The 23764-nt window shown below is 44.3% G+C and overlaps 1 protein-coding gene across 2 annotated transcripts in view; it reads right to left on the reverse strand.

Moving 5' to 3' along the window:
• Positions 1-23764, reverse strand: part of DAGLA (diacylglycerol lipase alpha) — a 91605-nt gene that overhangs the window by 25224 nt on the left and 42617 nt on the right. For both annotated transcript variants that reach the window (XM_040328429.1, XM_040328430.1), the window contains exons 3-6: positions 9756-9967; positions 9572-9673; positions 1866-2004; positions 1650-1737 (exon numbers count right to left, since the gene is read on the reverse strand). In XM_040328429.1, coding sequence (XP_040184363.1) covers positions 1650-1737; positions 1866-2004; positions 9572-9673; positions 9756-9967 — 541 coding nt within the window. The remainder of the gene's footprint in view (positions 1-1649; positions 1738-1865; positions 2005-9571; positions 9674-9755; positions 9968-23764) is intronic.

Consider the following 23764-nt stretch of genomic DNA (forward strand, 5'->3'; position numbering starts at 1 on the left):
GCCTACATGTCCGTAATGGACGTTCAAGGACAGATGAAAAAAGTACAGATTTTATAAACTGTTTGTAAATTTACTGAAAGTTGGCAACCCTGTTCCAACCTCCCTCCTCTCCTGCCGGCTGTTGCCGTGGGGATATTTCAGAATGGCCCCTTCGGCCAGTAAGTATGTAATTTACTGGCCCCTTCCCTTTCTGAATGAAGATTGTGAGTGATTGGTAGTGTGTGTTTGAGCTTTGGGGTGCACACCTTAATACAATAGGCTGCGCACACCTATGTATGAGGCATATTTTAAAACTCCTTTCACCACTAAGTGTATGTTATGATTTTCTGCACTGCCTTACTGGGTAACATAACAAAGGGCAAATGTTGCAATCCAAATACCAATACCCCTCAAATGTTTAAACATTGGAAATGGGGTTCTTGGTCTGCAGAGGGTTATTTGCAAATCTTTCCAAGCAGTCCTTAAAGGGGTTGTAAATGATTTTTTTTGTTCCCCTAAATAGCTTCCTTTACCTTAGTGCAGTCCTCCTTCACTTACCTCATCCTTCCATTTTGCTTTTAAATGTCCTTATTTCTTCTGAGAAATCCTCACTTCCTGTTCTTCTGTCTGTAACTCCACACAGTAATGCAAGGCTTTCTCCCTGTAGTGGAGAAAGCCTCTTGAGGGGGCGAGCAGGAGTGTCAGGACGCCCACTAACACACAGCTCCTTTCTCTATCTGCAAAGTAGAGAGTGTCCTGACTTGCCCCCTCAAGAGGCTTTCTCCACACCAGGGAGAAAGCCTGGCATTACTGTGTGGAGTTACAGACAGAAGAACAGGAAGTGAGGATTTCTCAGAAGAAATAAGGACATTTAAAAGCAAAATCGAAGGATGAGGTAAGTGAAGGAGGACTGCACTAAGGAAAAGGAAGCTATTAATCCTCTTGTATTTTATTGTATTGTAACTGTAGTGTCTCCCTTTAATATTGTAAAACGCTGCGTAAACTGTTGGCACTATATAAATCCCTGTATAATAATAATAAAAATAATATTTAGGGAATTTTTTTTTTCCTTCACAACCCCTTTAAGACTTTAGGAGGGCCGAATTGTGGCCAACGAAGACAGCAAATGTCCCAGGCCCAGCATCGGTGACAATAAATATGGCATCAAGGTTGATCTCAGTATGAGTAGTGGCCCCCATTAGGAGGAGGAATAGTATCCCATCATTGGTATCAGTGAAATAAATAGTGCCCCCTTGTTGATGTCAGTGGGAGGAATAGTGTCTCATATCAGTTGGAGGAATAGTGCTCAAGGGCCGGATAAAGGCTAGTAAAGGGCCACATCTGGCCCTCGGGCCACAGCTTGGAGACCCCTGACCTAGACTATTCCAAACACCACTTTTGTGCTAATAACCCATAAGTCTTCTTTTTCCTATGGTGGCTTATTTGCATACATTTCCTACAAAGCACCATCTAAATTTTCCCTAAATGCATTTAGTAATCCGATGAAGAAAATAAATGCTCTAAAACATAATTTCTATATGCATTTTGAAGCATTCACAAAATTGAATGTGCAATTTCATGTGATGTGGAAGAATCAGAACCCTGCACTAGGCTATACAGAGGCAGCAGTAACCAATCTGTTAAAGTAATCATGGCGTTTGTAAGCTTACAGACTGAGAGTCCTTAGTGCGAGTGCAGCACAGGAAGACTTTCAGACGACGAGTCCAGCTGCTGGCTTGGCCTTCTTCCAGACGGTGCCTATGAGAGAAGGGATTATTCAGGTGGGTATACTGAAGAATGAGCTACACTGTGCACAAGACAATGGAACTGTAAGCCTATAGGGAACGCTAAAACATTTAAAGGGTGAATACAAGTTTTTTTCTCACCGCAAGTTGTATGTGCGCAAATTCCTTTGCCTTCTCTTTGTTGCTCGTAACTTCACAAATGTTCTTCCAGTTGGATCAAATACACAAAGTACTGTGATGCACACACTGAGTATGACTACCCAGTTACATACCACCATCCCTGCAAAAAACAAAGACTATGAGCAGTCTGCAGGGAAAAAAACCCTTGTGGGAGAAGAATTATTCAATAAAAACACAAGGAAAAAGATGAAACAGTTCAGTGAAGATATACCCACATATCATAAAATAAATACAGTGGAACCTTAGATTATGAGCATAATCCGTTCCAGGAGAATGCTCGTAATCCAAATCACTTGCATACCAAAGCGAGTTTCCCCATAGAAGTCAATGGAAATGAAAATAATTTGTTCTACATTGACTTCTATGGCATGCAATACCGCATGTGGCCAGAGGTGGCACCGGAGAGCCTCTGAAAGGCTCTGGGACAGTTCGGCTGAACTCGGAAATTTTTTCCAAAGCGGCTCTGGCGCCCCACCTCTGGCCAAATGCGGTACTGCACACCGCTGTGGCTTGAATCCTGCTCATTTTGCCAGCAAACCGAGTCAGGATTTATAAAAAAAAAATGCTTGTTAACCGCGTTACTCGCACTCTGAGGTTTCACTGTACAGGAACTGTGTAAAGTAACTTTGTACTATCATTCGATTTTCACAAAATTCCAAATCAAGCGCAATTTACCACCTACAGATTGTACAAGCTGCCACGTGCTTACTGAATTATCTAGAACACATCAGATCTTCCTTTTGGGAACTAAAAGCCAGTTCAAAGTCATATAAATCTCCTTTCTTCCTCATTCTGCTGCTCGGTGTGAACCTCAGCAAGTCGTCTTCACCATGTTGAGATGCCTAAATGCCATGTGATTGGCTGATTAGCAATTTGTGTTACCGAGCAATTGAACAGTACCTAATGAAGTGGCCGGCGAGTGTATATTGCTTTTATGTATGTTATTTATCAATACAAAAAGGAATATTTTAATGTAACATGGTGTGCCTCCAAAGTCCTAAATGGTAGCTTTTGTTCTCAATTTTGATGTGTACAGGGATAGGGCATTCATTTCCCAACCCCCCCTCCATTTTTGTTTTTGCCATTTTAAAAGTCAGTTTATTTACCCATCTAGAACCATAGGACAACATATCTTCCTGAATGTTGTAGTGCATTATTATACTGCATGTGACATGAAGCTTCACCTACTAGTATGCATGCAGCCATTACAACAACAGATTAGGCTATGGGAGAATTAGGTATAGCTTACACCAGGGTTTCTCAACTCCAGTCCTCAAGGTGCCCCAACAGGTCATGTTTTCAGGATTTCCCTCAGATGAAACGACTGTGGTAGTTACTTAGGCCCCTTTCACACTGGGGCAGGAGCCGCGTTGGCGGTATAGCGCCGCAAAAAATAGCAGCGCTATACCGCCGGATTTGTCAAGGGATTCGGCCGCTAGCAGTGCGGTATTAACCCACGCTAGCGGCCGCTAAAGGGTTAATACCGCCCGCAATGCGCCTCTGCAGAGGCGCATTACGGGCGGTATTGCCGCGGTTTCCCATTGTTTTAAATGGGAAGGAGCGATGAAGGAGCGGTATACATACCGCTCCTCTCACCGCTCTAAAGATGCTGCTGACAGGAGATTTTTTTCTCTCCCGCCAGCGCATCGCCTCAGTGTAAAAGCCCTCCGGCTTTCACATTGAGGTTGCTGGGCAGGAGTTTTTCAGGCGGCATAGCAGCGCTATTTTTAGCGCTGTACCGCCTGAAAAACTCCTCAGTGTGAAAGGGGTCTAAGGCAGTGAAACTGATCAAATCACCTGTGCAAAATAATGGCGAGCCTGAAAACATGACCTGTCACCTGAGGCCAGTCACTTCACTGGGTATATGTAAGCATTTACAACCACTTTAAATACAGCTAGTATGAAGAGGAGTTGATCATCAAACTATTACTTATATGTAACATAGAAAAGCAAACAGGCTGTTACAAGGCTATGCTGTACTATAGCAGGTGCCTGAATAACAAGCTGGCTGAACAGAGTTACATATATTTTGCCAATAAATGAAAGAGGAAGTAAACCCTGATGGATTTTACTTCCTCTTTGTTTCCCTGCAAAGGTAAAGCATAATGGGCTAGTATGCATCGCATACTAGCCCATTATGTGAAACTTACCTGCAGGAGAAGTCCGCGATGTCCCGGTCTTCCTTGCTGGCAGCGAGCGTACATTCTTCACCCCTCTTCTTCTAGGGACCGCGAACTCCGGCTCTGTGACTGTCTGGAGTCACGTGACGTCACTTCTGTGCATGGGGCGTGGGAGCCGCCAGTCACAGCATGACCCCAGCTTGAAACGGCACAGCGTGCCCTTTCAAGACGGCGCATGCACAGAAGAAGGCGTCATTCTGGGAATGTAGGTTTAGGAGATATTTCAAGCACCTACAGGTAAGCCTTAATCTAGGCTTACTTGTAGGTTAAAGTGTTTGTAAAAGGGGTTAAAAAAAAGCATACTAGCATACTAGCTCATTATGCATTACTTACCTTAGAATCGAAGCCCCCGAAGCCATCCTCGTCCCCCCCTCCGGCCGCAGACATCTCTTCACAGATACCTGGAAGGTTACTTCCGGGTATCGCCGCTCGGGCGCTGTGTTTGGCAAAAAGTGTAGCTGCTGACTTTTAAGAAAATCGGACATTCACCTGTCCTACGGTCCAGCAATGCGGGCGCACAAAGCCTCGCTCCTCTCCCCCTCCTCTCTGCGGCACCGGCATTGTAACTGTGGGTGCCCGGCTGTGATTTCACAGCCGGGCACGCACTGCGCATGCACAGGCTGCCCTGTGAATGGCCGGGCAATCTTCTGAGACCTGTTACGTGTCCCATAAGATTGCAGGGAGAGTGGGAGATAAACTTCCTTCCGGCACCACAGAGCCCCAGGAGGAAGTGGGAGCTGGAACCCTCTAAAAAGAGGGTATCCGCTCCCCCTCCCCCCCAAGAAATTACATGCAAAATGTGGCATGTATGGGGGTCACCGTCACTTGAAGCGGAAGTTCGATTTCTGGGTGGAACTCCCCCTTAAATCGGAGCTTCACCCTAAAGTGGAACTTCCGCTCATCGGAAACCCTCCCCCCCTCCGGTGTCACATTTGACACCTTTCAGGGGGAGGGGGGTGCAGATACCTGTCTAAGACAGGTATTTGCACCCACTTCCGGGAGTTCTCTCTGCGGGTATTCTGCGGGTAGTGCGTTATCTCCCACCCGTTGTGTTCTGGGAAACATTCGGCTCCCAGAACACAGCGGGACCAGTGAGGACAGCGCTGCGCAATTCACGCATGCGCCGTAGGGAACCGGGCAGTGAAGCCGGAGCGCTTCACTTCCTGATTCCCTCAACGAGGATGGCGGTGGGAGCAGCAGATAGACAAGTGATCGCTCGTCTTCTGCTGCAGATGTCGCTGGACTCCAGGACAGGTAAGTGTCCATTTATTAAAAGTCAGCAGCTGCAGTATTTGTAGCTGCTGGCTTTTAATATTTTTTAACCACTTGAGACCCGCGCTATAGACGAAAGATGTCCACAGCGCGGCTCTCAAGTGCCGGGTGGAAGTCCCTGGACGTCCTGCTATTTACATTCCCCGCGCGTGCTGCTGGGGGGCGCGCAGCGGGGAAACACTGTGCCCGGCGCATCGCTGAGAACCCGATGCGCATGCCTGGTGGCCGCGATGTCCGCCAGGTACCCGCGATCGGCGGTGACAGCAGGGACGTGGAGCTCTGTGTTTAAACACAGAGCTCCACGTCCTGTCAGGGAGAGAGGAGACCGATGCTGTGTCCCTTGTACATAGGGACACAGATCAGTCACCTCCCCAGTAAGTTCCCCTCCACACACAGTTAGAATCACTCCCAGTTTACACATTTAACCCCTTCCTCGCCCCCTAGAGTTAACCCATTCACTGCCAGTCACATTTATATCGTAATCAATGCATTTTTTAGCACTGTTCGCTGTGTAAATGTGAATGGTCCCAAAATAGTGTCAAAAGTGTCCGATATGTCCGCTGCAATATCGCAGGCCTGACAAAAAAAAAAAAAAAAACGCAGATCGCCGCTATTACTAGTAAAAAATAAAAAATAAATCATAAATCTATCCCCTATTTTTTAGGCGCTATAACTTTTGCGCAAACCAATTAATATACGCTTATTGCGATTTTTTTTTTACAAAAAATATGTAGAAGAATACGTATCGGCCTAAACTGAGGAAAAAAATATATATATATTTTTTTTAAATTGGGATATTATTATAACAAAAAGTAAAAAAAATATTTTTTTTTAAAAAGAAATTCTGTTTTTTTTGTATATAGCGCAAAAAATAAAAACCGCAGAGGTGATCAAATACCACCAAAAGAAAGCTCTATTTGTGGGGAAAAAAATGATACAAATATAATTTGGGTACAGTGTTGTATGACCTCACAATTGTCATTCAAAATGCGTCAGCGCTGAAAGCTGAAAATTGGTCTGGGCACGAAAGGGGGTTTAAGTGCCCAGTAATGAAGTGGTTAAACGGTGGAGCTCCGTTATAAGTCAGTTCCAAAATATATATCTCAGTTGCTTGTTTGTCTGGAGTTCAGACATGAAACTATGATTTTCCCCTGAACAGGTTCACTTGGCTCTCCTTCTTTCTAGCCCCAAAGAACACAGAACAAGCAAAAGCTAGAATCATTTTTCCTATGTATTTCTTTAATCTTCCACTGTAATTATAAGAGAAGAATGAGAAGGAGTTGGAACCTAATTTCTCTGTAAGTTTCTTTCTCCCTGTGTGTTCCAGTTACTGGCGCCACCTGGGACAGGTAACTCGCTAAACCTTGCCAAATGAGGACACAGGGGAAAAAAAAACAAAAACTGGCAGAGGTGTTAACCCTACGCTATCCAACATGAACACAAAGGGATAAAAAGCTTTGGGTAGATTTCTACAGGGTAGGAAAGATAGACTCTGCTTAGTGACAGGATTGGTGGTCAGTGTGCCCCAGTATTTGGACATGTTCAGACATCTGGATTTGTCTTCTTCACATAGTAACTGTCAGTTTTAACCACTTAAGACCCGGACCTTTAGGCAGCTAAAGGACCTGGCCAGTTTTTGCTAATCGGCACTGCGTCGCTTTAACTGACAATTGCGCGGTCGTGGGACGTGGCTCCCAAACAAAATTGGCGTCCTTTTTTTCCCACAAACAGAGCTTTATTTTGGTGGTATTTGATCACCTCTGCGGTTTTTATTTTTTGCGCTATAAACAAAAATAGAGCGACAATTTTGAAAAAAAATCTATATTTTTTACTTTTTGCTATAATAAATATCCCCCAAAAATATATAAAAAAAAATATTTTTCCTCAGTTTAGGCCGATACGTATTCTTCTACATATTTTTAGTAAAAAAAAAATAGCAAAAAGTGTTTATCGATTGGTTTGCGCAAAATTTATAGCGTTTACAAAATAGGGGATAGTTTAATTGCATTTTTATAATTTTTTTTTTTTTACTACGAATGGCGGCGATCAGCGATTTTTTTCGTGACTGCGACATTATGGCGGACACTTCGGACAATGTTGACACATTTTTGGGACCATTGTCATTTTCACAGCAAAAAAACGCATTAAAAATGCATTGTTTACTGTGAAAATGACAATTACAGTTTGGGAGTTAACCACAAGGGGGCGCTGAAGGGGTTATGTGTGACCTCATTTGTGTTTCTAACTGTAGGGGGGTGTGGCTGTAGGTGTGACATCATCGATTGTGTTTCCCTATAAAAGGGAACACACGATCGATGACGGCGCCACAGTGAAGAACGGGGTAGCTGTGTTTACACACAGCTCTCCCCGTTCTTCAGCTCCGGGGACCGATCGCGGGACTCCAGCGGCGTTCGAGTCCGCGGGTCCCGCGGCCACGGAGCTTCGGACCGGGTCGCGGGCGCGCGCCCGCAACCCACGGCTAGGCACTTAAAGAGGACATACCTGTACGTGCTTGCGCCCAGCTGTGCCATTCTGCCGACGTATATGTGCAGGAGGCGGTCCTTAAGTGGTTAATATACACTTATTGGGATTTTTTTTTTTTTTTGCAGAATACATTTTGCCCTAAATTCATAAAGAAATTACTTTTTTTTTCTTTGCGATATGTTTTATAACAAGCAGAGGCACCCTTATAACAAGTAGAGGCACGGCTTGTGCTGTCTGTTGCCCCCTTTTTTAGGACTCTGTTGGTAAGCCATGCCCGACAGTAATGCCTCGTACACACGATCGGATTTTCTTTTGACTGATGTTGGCTCAAACTTGAATTGCATACACACGGCCGCACAAATGTTGTCGTTAATTCATATCGCCAAGAACGTGGTCACGTACAACGGCACTATAAATTGCACCACCCTCTGGGCTCCTTCTGATAATTTTGTGTTAGTATAAGTTTGGTGAGAGACGATTCACGCTTTTCAGCCTTGTGCTTTTCAGTCCGTTACAGCGTGACAAATGTGCTATCTCCATTACAAACGCTACTTTTACCAGACCGAGCGCTTTAGTCTAGTACTTGATTCAGAGCATCCGTGGAATTTTGTGCGTCGGAATTGTCTACACACGATCAGAATTTACGAGAACGGATTTTGTTGTCGGACCAGTTCTCAAATTTTTGTTGTCGAAAATTCCGACAGCAAATGTCCAATGGAGCCTACACATGGTCGGAATTTCCGACAACAAGCTCCCATCGAACATTTGTTGGCAGAAATTCAGAGAGTGTGTACGCGGCATAACACTCCAAGATTGCATACATTGTTGTACTTATATGTTTTGTATTATTTTATAAATATTCTTTACCTTTGAAATTATAAGATTGTAATTCCTTTTAGATGTTTGTGGGCCAATCTGGGGCCACTAAGATTACAAGAATTCTTTCCTTTTTGATCCTGCAAAGTAGCCTTTGTAAGAGAGCGATCGGAGGAAATGCATGCAGTGCACCACCAGGCTTCGGTGACTCAGATCTGCAAAGCGGCAACTTGGTCCTCAGTCCACACATTTTCCAAAATCTATCAAGAAATATTTTCAGACAGTACCAATCTTCACCCCTCTTGGCGGGCTTTGTGTGCCAACCTTCAGGGATATGGGTTTTCTATTTAAAGGAGACCTCTCCCCTGGTCCTTGTAAAAGGCTTTGACCAGGACTTTAAGTCTGAATACAAAAAGTGCCGGACACCAGAGCCCAATCCTCCGAAGAGAGACATTACAGGCGACGCCTCTTGCAAGAGGCCCGGATCCACTCCAGTTTTGGCATAGCTTCTTAGCCTCTTGGATGGATCCCAAAAAAGGCAAAGCTCCTTAGCCCCGAAGGGTCTGTTTTTAGCAGAACTTCCTTAGCACTTCTCGACATGTACTACACCTTAGACACTGGTGAAAAAACTGAGGTACTTCCTGGATGGGAGGGGCTATATGGAGGGGAACTGACTTTAATTGGTTGTGCCAGTGTCCCATCACCTCTGATGAGCATATAACCCATCATGTAAAGACTTAGGCTCTGTGTCCCGTGGTGTACGATAAAGAAAAATGTACTTTTTTATATTTTATTTGTTTACCTGGGGCAGAACTTTGTAGTAGCCCTGGACACCCCCCCAGCCTTAGAAAATAATCCTAAATAATCAGTAAAAAATAACCATATCTGCCATATAAGATACCGGGTTTCACTTACCAAGTGTAACATTTTTCGCTGTGACATCATTGCAGGATGTGTAATACTGAGCCAACCAGACAATACCCACGATTGCGTAAACAAACTCAATCACCAGAATTGCTACAGGGGAAAAAAGAATATATCAGTGAAACCGCAGTCTGCTTTACTTATGGCAAATTAAAAAGATGTAGTGCTCACTTACCAAGCCGCACATATAACACATACTGCATGGAGTCCCTGGGCTCGGTGTACAGAATTCCTCCTCTCATACTCAGCCAGATGATGGCTACCTCTGCAATCATACAGCTGAGCAGAATGCCCAGGTACCCCCGTCCATGATCCACCAGGTTCAGGGAACATGTTTCATGGGGGTTATAGGTCAGACCGAAGAGGACCACAGAGAGGATTACAAACCTGGAAGAAAGGAAAGAACACAATATTCATATAGCTGGATTTAGTGGAACATGAAGATTTAGATTCAGATGAAGATTTGGATTTAGTAGAACAAAAACATGATGAATCAGCAAAATAAAATACCTGCAATCTCCATGATGTAAAAAAGCTATTAAAGCGGAGTTCCGGCCACAATTTCACTTTTTAAATATAAATACCCCTGTAATACACAAGCTTAACCACTTTAGCCCCGGGCCTGTTTTTCAGAGTCGGTGTTTACGAGACAAAACCATTTTTTTTTGCTAGAAAATTACTTAAAACCCCCAAACATTATATATATATTTTTTTAACACCCTAGAGAATAAAATGGAAGTCATTGCAATACTTTTTGTCACACCGTATTTGCGCAGCGGTCTTACAAGCGCACTTTTTTTGGAAAAAATTCACTTTTTTAAATGAAAAAATAAGACAACAATAAATTTGGCCCAATTTTTTTATATATTGTGAAAGATAATGTTACGCCGAGTAAAATGATACCCAACATGTCACGCTTAAAAATTGCGCCCGCTCGTGGCATGGCGTCAAACTTTTACCCTTAAAAATCTTGATAGGCGACGTTTAAAAAATTCTACAGGTTGCATTTTTTGAGTTACAGAGTAGGCCTAAGGCTAAAATTAATGCTCTCGCTCTAACGATCGCGGCGATACCTCACTTGTGTGGTTTGAATACCGTTTTCATATGTCGGCGCTACTCGCGTATACGTTCGCTTCTACTCGCGAGCTCGTCGGGACGGGGCGCTTTAAAAAAAAATTTTTTTGCTTTTCGCATTTATTTTTATTTATTTTAGAATTTTTAACACTGAAAAAAAAAAAAAAAAAAAAAATTATCACTTTTATTCCTATTACAAGGAATGTAAACATCCCTTGTAATAGAAAAAAGCATGACAGGTCCTCTTAAATATGAGATCTGGGGTCAAAAAGACCTCAGATCTCATATTTGGGCTTAAATGCAAAAAAAAATAAATAAATTTGGAAATGTCATTTTTTCAAATGACAAAAAAAAAAAATGTTTCTTTAAGACGCTGGGCGGGACTGACGTTTTGACGTCACTTCCACCCAGCGGAGCTATGGGGACGGGCGAAGGAGATTTTTCCTTCAGTCTCGTCCCCAGTCACCATCCGGATGGTCGCGATCTCCTCCGCCGCTACCGACGGCTCCGGTAAGCGGCGGAGGGCGCGGGAGAGCGGCGGGAGGGGGGGGGCCCCTCTCCCGCCACCGATAACGGCGATCTCGCGGCGAATTCGCCGCGGAGACCGCCATTATCGTTAACACGGCCGCCCACAGAAGAGATGAATATCTCGATTGTGGCAGCAGCTGCTACCGTTACCGAGATATTCATCTCTAAAGTGAGGACGTATAACGACGGTGGGCGGTCGGCAAGTGGTTAATGTATTCTAGTAAAGTTAGTCTGTAAACTGAGGTCCGTTTTGTTAGGTTGTTACAGCATTTAGACACTTTATAAAATAGAAATGGACTGGGGCCATCTTAAGTGTGGGCATCATGAAGCCAGACTGTATGACTTCCTGGATTTCAGCCTTGCAGATGCTGCACAAGCAGTGTAATAGGTTTCAGATCAGGTTTTAGCACCTGTACTGTCCAAGTCACATGATTCTTCGAGACTGGGGAATGCACAGACTCCTGGACAGTTACACCCACTACATTCCCAGGAGTCTGTGCGGTGTAGGTTAGGAAGCTTAAGCACCTAGGTGCAGGAAGAGGGAAGATTAACTATTCTGCCTAGCAACAACACTTTGAAGGCATCTAAAAAAAAAAAAATTCTTAAAGGACTAATGACATTTTTTTAAAACTACTGATGTAATGTTATATTTATGGGTGGAACTCCGCTTTAATGTTTCTATTGGCAATAAAGTTACACTTAACAAATACATTGCCAAGAGTAGTATTAATAGCTTTTTTTTACACCATGGAGACTGCAGGTATTTCCTCTACAACCTGGAAGCTGATTTTTTGGGATAACTCTGAATGTTTACAGACAGGACTAAATCCAGTCATAGACGGATTGAAAATTTACTGGTTCAACGGGTGCCAGCCAACTCTCAATCCATGTATGGGCAGGCTGGTTGTACAGAAGTCGATCTATTGATCAACTTCAGTGCAACCCGCCTGGGCGGATTTTTCTCATGCGATCACTGCTGGTGGCTATAGCCTTTAGCAGTGACCATTGTATTCTGACGGCTGGGAAACCTCCTTCTGTCAGAATACAATAGATCTGTGTTGATGAGGAACTCAAGCAAACTTAGTTTTTCGTGGTTAAGCGTGACCTCGTTCAGATGGCGGTTAGTCCGTGGTTCAACTGCCTGGTTTTACTGCCCCTGGCCACATATGTGACCGAAGCCTAAAGCCTCGTACACATGATACGAATGTTGGCCAACCGAGCGTCTGATTTTTGTCAAACGTGCGTGTGCCAGGATCTTGTCTTGCATACTAACGGTACACAATTGTCATGCCACAAACACGACTGTGACGATGTACAGCTCTTGAGCGCCACCCTTTGAGCCCCTTCTGCCAATTTTGTGTATAAACAAAAAAGAAGCGACAATTTAAAAAAAAAAAAAAAATAATATATATTTTTTACTTTTTGCTATACTAAATATCCCCAAAAATATTTTTAAAAAACAAATGTCTTCATCAATTTAGGCCTATATATATTCTTCTACATATTTTTGGTAAAAAAAATTAATAAAAAAAACCCTGCAATAAGTGTATATTGATTGATTTGTGCAAAAGTCATAGCGTCTACAAACTATGGGAAAGATTTATGGCATTTTTTTTACTAGTAATGCCGATGATCTTAGCGGTACTGCGACATTGCGGCAGACAGATCTGACACCACTGACATTTATACAATGATCAGAGCTATACAAATACACTGATTACTGTGTAAATGTCACTGGCAGGGAAGAGGTTAACACTAGGGAGTGATCAAGGGGTTAAATGTGTTCCCTGGTTAGTGTTTCTTAGGCTACTTTCACACTGAGGCGCTTTACAGGGGCTATAGCACTAAAAATATCGACTGCAAAGCAGCTCTCCTGTCACTCCAGTGTGAAAGCCCGAGGCCTATCTCACTGGAGTGGTGCGTTTGCGGGACAGCAAGCAGCCTCTTTGAGGCGCTTTAGGAGCTGTGCATACACCACTCCTAAAGTGCCCCTGTCTATTAAAATCAATGCAAAGCGCCGCGGGAACAACACTATTAACCCTATATTCGGCCGCTAGCAGGGGCTAAAAGCATTCTGCTAGTGGCCGAAAAAGCACCTCTAAAACAACGAAATAGCGCCTCTAAAACTAGTAGCGCTTTACCGCAGACGCCCCCTCGCCTCAGTGTAAAAGTGCCCTAACTGTATGGGGCTATGACTGACTGGGGGAGGAAACGTATCGTTGTTCCTACTTACTAAGAACAAACGATATGTCTCCTCTCCCCTGACAGAACATGGATTTGTGCATTTACACACAGAAATCCCTGTTCAGCTCTCGGCCACGTGCATCGGGTCCCCTGCCGTACTGCTGGTGCGTGCCTCTGACTGCTCTTAAAGGGGAAGACGTACCCATACGGTCATGTGCCACTTTGCCAACAATTTTTGGCGTGAGCCGGCCGGAAATTGGTTGAACAGACCCCTGTTTTGTATAAAAGGGGGAAGCCATTTTTGCTATCTATGTACATAGGTTGTGTTTTTGTGTGCACTACTGTTCCTATTGAACAGCCTGGACAGAATAAATAAAAAAATATTAGCTTAGTGTGTTAATTGCAGTCACTCCGAAACGCGTAGGTATTGTGTATGCTATCGGCATCACTTGCTGACATTGATTATGCTTTATAATATATACATGAGCTGATGCTGGTTATGCCTATATGCTGGTTCAGTATTTCTATTATTTTTATATACATTTTTGTCTATGTAAATCCCTTTTTTATACTATTTAAAATCATTTTTTTAATCAAATTGTTTCAGTCTGTGCCCTTAAAGTCCCACCCTGAGGGGAACTCTGTATTTTCACACAAGAGGCATTCCATGGACAATCTACACATCCATGTGGGAAGTTGTAATATATAACAGTCACAACAAAAATGATCATCATAAAATGTAAGGCCCCCTGCACACAGCCCCAAAGAGAGCCACACAGCACACACTGCAATCTATTTCTCTGCCAGGAGTGACAGGTGGGCAGATCAATGACAGGCTGGCTGAAGAAATGTCTGTAAGGGTACAATGACAAATCCTATTGTTTACATCTGTACAGGGAACTAATCCCTGTCCTGATCGCAGAGGGTCATGTTCGGGGCAGTGACTAACCACTTAAGCCCCGGAACATTTTGTTGCTAAAGGACCAGGCCCCTATTTGCGATTCGGCACTGCGTCGCTTTAACTGACAATTGCGCGCTCATGCGACGTGGCTTCCAAACCAAATTGGCGTCCTTTTTTCCCCCACAAATAGAGCTTTCTTTTGATGGTATTTGATCATCTCTACGGTTTTTATTTTTTGCGCTATAAACAAAAATAGAGCGTCAACTTTGAGAAAAAAAATCGATATTTTTTACTTTTTTTTTTGCTATAATAAATATCCCCCAAAAATATATACAAAAAAAAAATTTCCTCAGTTTAGGCCAATACATATTCTTCTACATATTTTTGGTAAAAGCGCTTATTGATTGGTTTGCGCAAAAGTTATAGTGTCTACAAAATAGGGGATAGTTTTATGACACCAGTATCGCACCAGTAATGGCGGCAATCAGCGATTTTTGACTGCAACATTATGGCGGACACATCAGACACTTTTGACACTATTTTGGGACCATTGTCATTTTTACAGCGACCAGTGCTATAAAAATACACTGATTAGTGTGAAAATGACACTGGCAGTGAAGGGGTTAACCTGTAGGGGGCGCTAAAAGGGTTAAGTGTTCCCTAGGGAGTGATTACTACTGTGTGGGGGCGTGGCTTGATGTGTGACGTCACTGATCGTCGTTCCCTATGACAGGGAACAGACGATCACTGACAGTCTCACCAGGAAAAGCAGGGAGAGGTTTGTTTACAATTAGCTCTCCCCGTTCTTCAGCTCTGTGACCCGATTGCGGGACACCGTCGGTAAACGGATCCGCAGGTCCCGCGGGCGCGGTCACAGAGCTCAGAACCGGGTCACGAGTGCGCCGCCAGCGCCCTTGTGCACAGCCGTGCCATTCTGTCGACGTATATCGTCGTGCGACGATCCTTAAAGGGGTTTTCCACCCATTTTGTAAGTTTATTAAAAGTCAGCAGCTACAAAAAGTGTAGCTGCTGGCTTTTAATAAACCGACACTTACCTGCTCCACGGCTCCAGCGACGCGTCGGACGGGGCTCCGCTCCTCGCCCCCCCTCGCCGGCCGGCGTCTTCATGCTCAGTGTGGGCACCCGGCCGTGACAGCTTTCGGCTTCAAGGCCGGGCACCCACTGCGCATGCGCGAGCGGACCGGCGAGGCGCCGTCTGATTGGACAGGCGATCGCCGAGGACCTGTCACGTGTCCTGGGCGATCGCCTACAGCAACCCCTTCCTGTAGGTGATTAAGCTTAATCGCCTAGGCAATTAGGCTTAATCGTCTACCCGGAAGGAGGAAGTGGGACAGGAAGTCCCACTCCTCCTGAAGCCCCCACTCCCCCCCCCAAAAAATTACATGCCAAATGTGGCATGTAAGGGGGTGAGGAGTGGGATAAGCGGAAGTTCCAAATTTGGGTGGAACTCCGCTTTAAGTGGTTAAATCCTGGTACACATATAAACAATTTGAGTAGCTTATATACTTGTACATGCCCAGATGTATGCCGTACAGCCGTGTTGTAGCCATGTGCAAGAGGCCCAACAATGAACACTGACTGGCAGCAATTTCATGCTATTAAATATTGACATACAAGTATGTGCCATCCAAACATAGACACAAGAGCAAAGACCAAACTGACACACAAGGCCATCATTGTACAGTGCAAAAAGGCTAAAAAGTTAATAAAAAAATGATTCACTTCTGTAAATCTCAGTGACCTTCACTAAATTTGGTTTTGCCATTTCCCGTTTGCATCATTAGAATACATTCTACCAACCAACAGTGTACCCAAGTGTAATTTTCTCATAGCGCGGTCCTTAATGAAGAATATACTACGCCAGGTATATAAGAAAACAAAGGAGCGAGGTTTGATGCAATAGAATAGAACAGAACTATTTAGAACTATAACCAGGGCTTTTTTTTTTGCGGGAACGTGGGGGAACGCAGTTCCGGCACCTCCAGAACTGAATGTATGTAAACGTAAGGGGTGCCGTGGTGTGTTGGAGGGTCTATTGAAGCTGGCTGCTGGGAAATCTATTGTTGCTGGAGGGGATCTATTTTTGCGAAGAAAGGGAGTCTATTGTTGCTAGGGAGTTCTTTCTTTTGCTTGTGAGGGGTCTATTGTTGCTGGGGCAGGTCTTATGTTGCTGGGAGGTCAGTCATTGCTGGGAGGGATGTACTGTTGAGGGACGGGTCTTTGTTGCTGGCTGCTGGGGAACCTATTGTTGGTGGGGAAAATCTATTGTTGTGGGTGGGGGATTTATTGTTCTGGAGGTGGGTCTTTTGCTGCAGGAGGGCCAATCGTTGCTGGGAGGGATCTACTGTTGAGGGAGGAGTCTAATGTTGCTGGCTGCTGAAGGGTCTATTGATGCTGGCGGTTGGTGGATCTATTGTCGCTGGGGTGTCCATCGCTGCTAGATCTATTTTACTGCCTTTCTTGTTATCATTAACAAAATCCATACAAAATACTTAGCACCACAAAATGATACTTGGCTCTGTTTTCGCTAAAGGGGGGTGGTACCGGGAGGTGGGTAAGGGGTGGAACCAAAGAACGGTGCTCGGAGGTGGGTAGGGGGTGGAGTCAGGAAGGGAGGAGTTCCTGCACCTATTCTCTGTGAAAAAAAGCCCTAACTATAACCATTGGGTTGTCCACACAACCAACAAGTAATGGATACATTTAAAAAAAAAAACAGGGAAATGTAACAAACTTACAAAGAGCAGAGCCAGAAATAACCCCGTGCAAATGATCATTTATCCATAAAATGCTCATGAGTGTCCATCACTCAGTTCTTACATCTTTCTATGGAAGAACTAAACTGGTACTTAAGCTCCACCCACCTGCAACAGTTCCGCCCACTCTCCTGCACCCTCTGCTTGCTGCCTTATAAAGCACATTCACAGCACTGGCAGACAGGGGTGGCCCATCTATTAGGGGCGCAGAGGCCCCCCCCCATTCATGTGTACGGCCCCCTTGGAGGACGCCGGATCCATGAATTTCAAAGGGGGGCGGGTGTCTCTAATAGGCCTTAAAAGCGTGGGCTAGAGACACAGAGCACTGCGGTTCCCACACCGAGAAGGAAGCTGGTGAGGAATACACTGGGAGCTTTTCTAGATATCAGAGACAACAGAAGGCACCTTCGATAACCTTTTAAGTTTAGAAAGGGTTTAACGCAAGTTCACTTAAAGTGGGGTTCCACCCAAAAACTGAACTTCCGCTTTAAGCTTGGTGACCCCTTGACATGCCACATTTGGCGTGTCATTTTTTTGGGGGAGCAGCAAGTACCCTGTTTTTAGAGGCACCCAGCTCCCACTTCCTCCTGGGGCTCCTCGGTGCCAGAAGGAAGATCACCCCCCCCTGCAATTTTCTGGGACACGTCACAGGTCCCAGAAGATTGCCCAGCCATTCACAGCGCGCCTCGCACCCAGCTGTGAAGCCACAGCCGGGTGCACACATTTAGAATGCCAGAGCCGCGGAGAGGGCTTTGTTCGCCCGCATCGCTGGACCGTGGGACAGGTGAGTGTCTGATTATTAAAGCGGAGTTCCGGCCACAATTTCACTTTTTAAATATAAATACCCCTGTAATACACAAGCTTAATGTATTCTAGTAAAGTTAGTCTGTAAACTAAGGTCCGTTTTGTTAGGTTGTTACAGCATTTAGACACTTTATAAAATAGAAATTGACTGGGGCCATCTTAAGTGTGGGCATCATGAAGCCAGACTGTATGACTTCCTGGATTTCAGCCTTGCAAATCTCGCACATGCTCAGTGCTGCACAAGCGGTGTCAGATCAGGTTTCAGCACCTGTGCTGTCCAAGTCACATGATTCTTTGAGACTGGGGAGTGCACAGACTCCTGGAAAGTTACACCCACTACATTCCCGGGAGTCTGTGCGGTGTAGGTTATGAAGCATTAAAGGGGAGGTTCACCCTAAAAACGACTTTCTAGTATTACATTGGCCGTTCGGCTCCTTTCGGCAATCGTGACGCAGCTTACGCGACGGGGGGAGCTCGTTTTTGGTCATCACGTCAATCAACCACATGTTAGGAATGCCCACTCCCGCAGGACTCGCAACCCGGAAGCCACGGGTGAATTAGCTGTACCAAGGTATGTACAGCATAAAAAAAACATAATAGGCATAATTGTATTGTAATGTGGGGGGCCAATGTAATAATAGAAAGTAGTTTTTAGGGTGAACCTCCCCTTTAAGCACCTAGGTGCAGGAAGTGGGAAGATTAACTATTCTGCCTAGCAACAACACTTTGAAGGCATCTAAAAAAAAAAAAAAAATTCGTAAAGGACTAATGACATTTTTTTTAAACTACTGATGTAATGTTATATTTATGGGTGGAACTCCACTTTAAAGTCAGCAGCTACACTTTTTGTAGCTGCTGACTTTTAAATGGGTGGAACTACGCTTTAACATAGAAAAGTCAGATTTCTCATTTGTACCCTATAATAAAGTTTACCTGTAGGTACAGTGAATATCTCCTAAACTTGTGCCGTTTAGGAGATATTCACATCGGCAGGAGCCAATTACATCACCGTGGATGTGCCATTCACTATGTATTCAGGGCACACTGAGTGTGCCATCAATCCAGAGAGTGCTGTGCTGTGATCGTGACTCCCACGCACATGTGTTGAGAGTGACTTCATTGCAGCCTGGCCATTTAAATAGACGGACAGTGTGAACCCGGAAGGAAAACCGGGTGAAGATAGAAGCACCTGAAACGGAGACAGCATGTCGCTGGAGGGCTTCGATTGACAGGTAAGTTTGCCATAATGTGCTAGTTATGCCATGATCCATATACGTGACCATTTATTCAAATTTTGTTAGCAGAGTTACTACTTTAGAAGTGTATGTATGAGTAGAAATTACTCAGACAATTAAAATGTGCTTAGTGTTTGTACTCTGAATAAATTAATTAACCTGTTGATGCTGCCAAATTCTTTCATGAAGTCACTCCCTTCTTCAGGGTCATAAAACTGATAGAGTGAAAGTCCGAACTCCCAAAGTATGTGACGTCTTAAAAGAGAAGTTGAGGATTTTTTTTCAGAGTCATATTTACCTAGCCCCACTGGCTCCAAGGCTGAGAATTGAGCTATCAAACACCACTGATCGCTCAGTTCTCTGAGAGCAGAGAGTTGTCGACTGTCAGTCAACGGCTCTCTGCTCTGACCCCCCGCGCTCACTGGAGTGCTGAGTTGTGGACGGGACAGGAGCGACTGGCTCAGGCTCTCAGTGGCTCGCTTAGAGCCGGATGCCGGTCCAGGGAACTGGGCAGATCCTGCCCATATGGTTGCAATCTTTCCCAGCCTGGATAGGTTCTGTGGAGGCATCCGACATCGAGCTTCAGCCCGCTGTCTGCTGAAAATGGGTCACAAGAGTGCAGAATGTGATCAACAGGAGTGCAGCCAAACGAGCTTTGACATCGGCTGTACTATAATTAAACACTTCCTCCTATCTGTGCCCATTGAAAGTACAGAGCAGCAATCATTATCATAAGACCCCTTAATAATGTCTTATTGGGGGTGGGGTCATGCTGCTGCACGATCCCAGGTCGGCTGTGGCTTTTTATGTAAGTGCATTGCTTTCACATTTTGTTCTATTAAACTACTATACTATTATGCCGCGTACACACGATCATTTTTCGTCATGAAAAAAACAACGATTTAAAAAAATGTCATTTTAAATGATCGTGTGTGGGCTTCACATAATTTTTCGGGTTCTGATGTTTTTCGAACATGCTGCATTTTTTAACGACGTTGTAAACAAAAAAATTATCGTGTGTGTGGGCTAAAACGACGTTAAAAACACGCACATGCTCAGAAGCAAGTTATGAGATGGGAGCGCTCGTTCTGGTAAAACTACCGTTTGTAATGGAGTAAGCACATTCATCACGCTGTAACAGACAGAAAAGTGCGAATCGTCTTTTACTAACACGATATCAGCTAAAGCAGCCCCAAGGGTGGCGCCATCCGAATAGAACTTCCCCTTTATAGTGCCGTTGTACGTGTTGTATGTCCCCGCGCTTTGCTAGAGCATTTATTTTTAAACGATGGTGTGTGGGCAACGTCGTTTTAATGATGAATTTGGAAAAATAACGTTTTTTCTACATGCCGAATAACGTTTTTTTCATGCCGAAAAATGATCGTGTGTACGGGGCATTATGATTATTCCTGGCTCCTGGTGAGCTTTATCCATCTATTTCAGCTCGGTTTCGTCTGGAGCTGCCAATGGATGCAGAGGATTGTGAAGTTTTGCACCCACATTGGGAAGTTCTGACATTAGTCACAGGCATACATGCGTTTGTAAAGGTAGCCATCCGTTCTGGTGAGTGTTGACTTCACGGGGAATGGTGACTGTCTTTGAACACCTAAAGGGGTTGTAAAGGTAAAAAAAAAATTCCCTAAATAGCTTCCTTTACCTTAGGCCCCTTTCACACTGGGGCAGGACATACCGTCGGAATTGCCGCGGAATTCGGCCGCTAGCGGTGCGGTATTAACCCCTGCTAACGGCCGAAAAACGGTCTACTTCTACTTTCTTATGCCGCGTACACACGATCGAAAATTCCGACAACAAAACCGTGGATTTTTTTCCGACGGATTGTTCGCTCAAACTTGTCTTGCATACACATGATCACACAAATGTTTATCGGAAATTCCGATCGCCAAGAACGCGGTCACGTACAACACTACGACAAGCTGAGAAATATGAAGTTCAATGATTCCGAGCATGCCTCAAATTGATTCCGAGCAGGCGTAGGATTTTTGTGCGTCGGAATTGCATACAGACGATCGGAATTTCCGACGAGAACTTTTGTTGTCGGAAAAAATTGAGAACCAGCTCTCAAACATTTGTTGTCGGAAATTCCAACAGCAAATGTCCGATGGAGCGTACACACAGTCGGATTTTGCGGCAAACAAGCTCACAGTGAACATTTGTTGTCGGAAATTCTGACCGTGTGTACGCGGCATTACTTTTATTCATCCAGGACACTGTAACTGCTAAACTTTCAGCAAAGAATCCTGCTGCCCCAGCTCTATTACACTGATCATAGCGGGTCATTCGCTGTGTATCTTCTCAATTCACAAAAAGTCTTGCATTCATTTCATTCCATACTAGGTGTTCTGAGATTGGAAGAGGGCAGATGGCTGATGGTCATCTGCAACTCTTCCATTGAAGAATGCCTTTCGTGTTCCAGTGTTTTACAGAAATTACTGCCAAATATGAACTTATAGAAATCTAAATAGTGCAAGCTTTGTCGACAAAAACCCTACTCCTGTCTGTTTTAGACCCCCTGGTATTCCCTCTCTACGGGCTGCCATTTTGCCTCTCACGTAGCATAGTAAAGATGACAAAAACATCCTGCATGTCAAAGCTTTCTCCGACATTATTCTTGAAATCATGTGTTATGACAGTCACTATGTTCACATGCTTGTGGAATGTAAAGGTTCACTTTCAAGGATGAGTGTACGTCAAGAGAAATTGTACCCAACCCCACCTTCTTGCTCTATTTCAGGAAATGTCTATGTGCGGGTGTGGCCAGAGGAAAGGAAGATTTCAACTGGAAGCTCTAAATCAGGGATCCTCAAACTATGGCCCTCCAGCTGTTGCGGAACTACAAATCCCATGAGGCAGGGTTCGACAAATTTGCTTGGAATCTAGGAGCCAGCTAAAAAAGTTAGGAGCCAGAAAACGCGCCTCGTCCCGACGAGCTTGCGCGCAGAAGCGAACACATATGTGAGCAGCGCCCGCATATGTAAACGGTGTTCAAACCACACATGTGAGGTATTATCGTGATTGGTAGAGCGAGAGCAAAAATTCTAGCCCCAGACCTCCTCTGTAACTCAAAACATGCAACCTGTAGATTTTTTTAAACGTCGCCTATGAAGATTTTAAAGGGTAAAAGTTTGTCGGCATTCCACGAGCGGACGCAATTTTGAAGCGTGACATGTTGGGTATGAATTTACTTGCGTAACATTATCTTTCACAATATAAAAAAAAATGGGGATAACTTTACTGTTGTCTTATTTTTTTAATTAAAAAAAGTGTAATTTTTTCCCAAAAAAAGTGCGCTTGTAAGACCGCTGCGCAAATACGGCATGACAGAAATTATTGCAACGATCGCCATTTTATTCTCTAGGGTGTTAGGATAAAAAATATATATAATGTTTGGGGGTTCTAATTAGAGGGAAGAAGATGGCAGTGAAAAATAGTGAAAAATTACATTAGAATTGCTGTTTAACTTGTAATGCTTAACTTGTAATACCAACGGCCACCACCAGATGGCGCCAGCTTACACATCTGGTGGTAATAACTTGTAATACCAACGGCTCACCACCAGATGGCGCCAGCTCCCCTTCCAAGCCAAGTCGCCAGGACCCTATTTCTAGTCGCCATGGCGCCCGGGATTTGTCGAGCCCTGCCATGAGGCATTGCAAAACTCTGACATTCACAGACATGACTAGGCATGATGGGAATTGTAGTTCCTGAACACCTGGAGGGCCGTAGTTTGAAGACCCCTGCTCTAAATATTCTTAAAGGTACGTTTGTCTTTTTCAGGCAAGTACATCATCTGTGGTAGGGGTGGGTGTGTGGGCTAGACAGGGGGATGACCTCTCTATAAAACACTTAAAAGAGTAGCTTGTGTTTTTATATATATATATATATATATATATATATATATATATATATATATATATATATATATGTATATGTATATATCTCACAAAAGTGAGTACACCCCTCACATTTTTGTAAATATGTTATTCTATCTTTTCATGTGACAACACTGAAAAAATGACACTTTGCTACAATGTAAAGTAGTGAGTGTACAGCTTGTATAACAGTGTAAATTTTCTGTCTCCTCAAAATAACTCAACAAACAGGTATTAATGTGTAAACTGCTGGCAACAAAAGTGAGTACACCCCTAAGTGAAAATGTCCAAATTGTGCCAAAAGTGTCAATATTTTGCGTGGCCACCATTATTTTCCAGCACTGCCTTAACCCTCTTGGGTATGGAGTTCACCAGAGCTTCACAGGTTGGCACTGGAGTCCTCTTCCACTCCTCCATGACGACATCACGGAGCTGGTGGATGTTGGAGACCTTGCGCTCCTCCACCTTCCATTTGAGGATGCCCCATAGATGCTCAATAGGGTTTAGGTCTGGAGACATGCTTGGCCAGTCCACCACCTTTACCCTCGGCTTCTTTAGCAAGGCAGTGGTCATCTTGGAGGTGTGTTTGGGGTCGTAATGTTGGAATACTGCCCTGCGGCCCAGTCTCCGAAGGGAGGGGGATCATGCTCTGCTTCATGTCAACATGTCACATGTTGGCATTCATGGTTCCCTCAATGAACTGTAGCTCCCCAGTGCCGGCAGCACTCATGCAGCCCCAGACCATGAGACTCCCATCACCATGCTTGACTGTAGGCAAGACACACTTGTCTTTG

Source organism: Rana temporaria, chromosome 11 (assembly GCF_905171775.1).
Source record: "Rana temporaria chromosome 11, aRanTem1.1, whole genome shotgun sequence".
Lineage (NCBI taxonomy): Eukaryota > Metazoa > Chordata > Amphibia > Anura > Ranidae > Rana > Rana temporaria.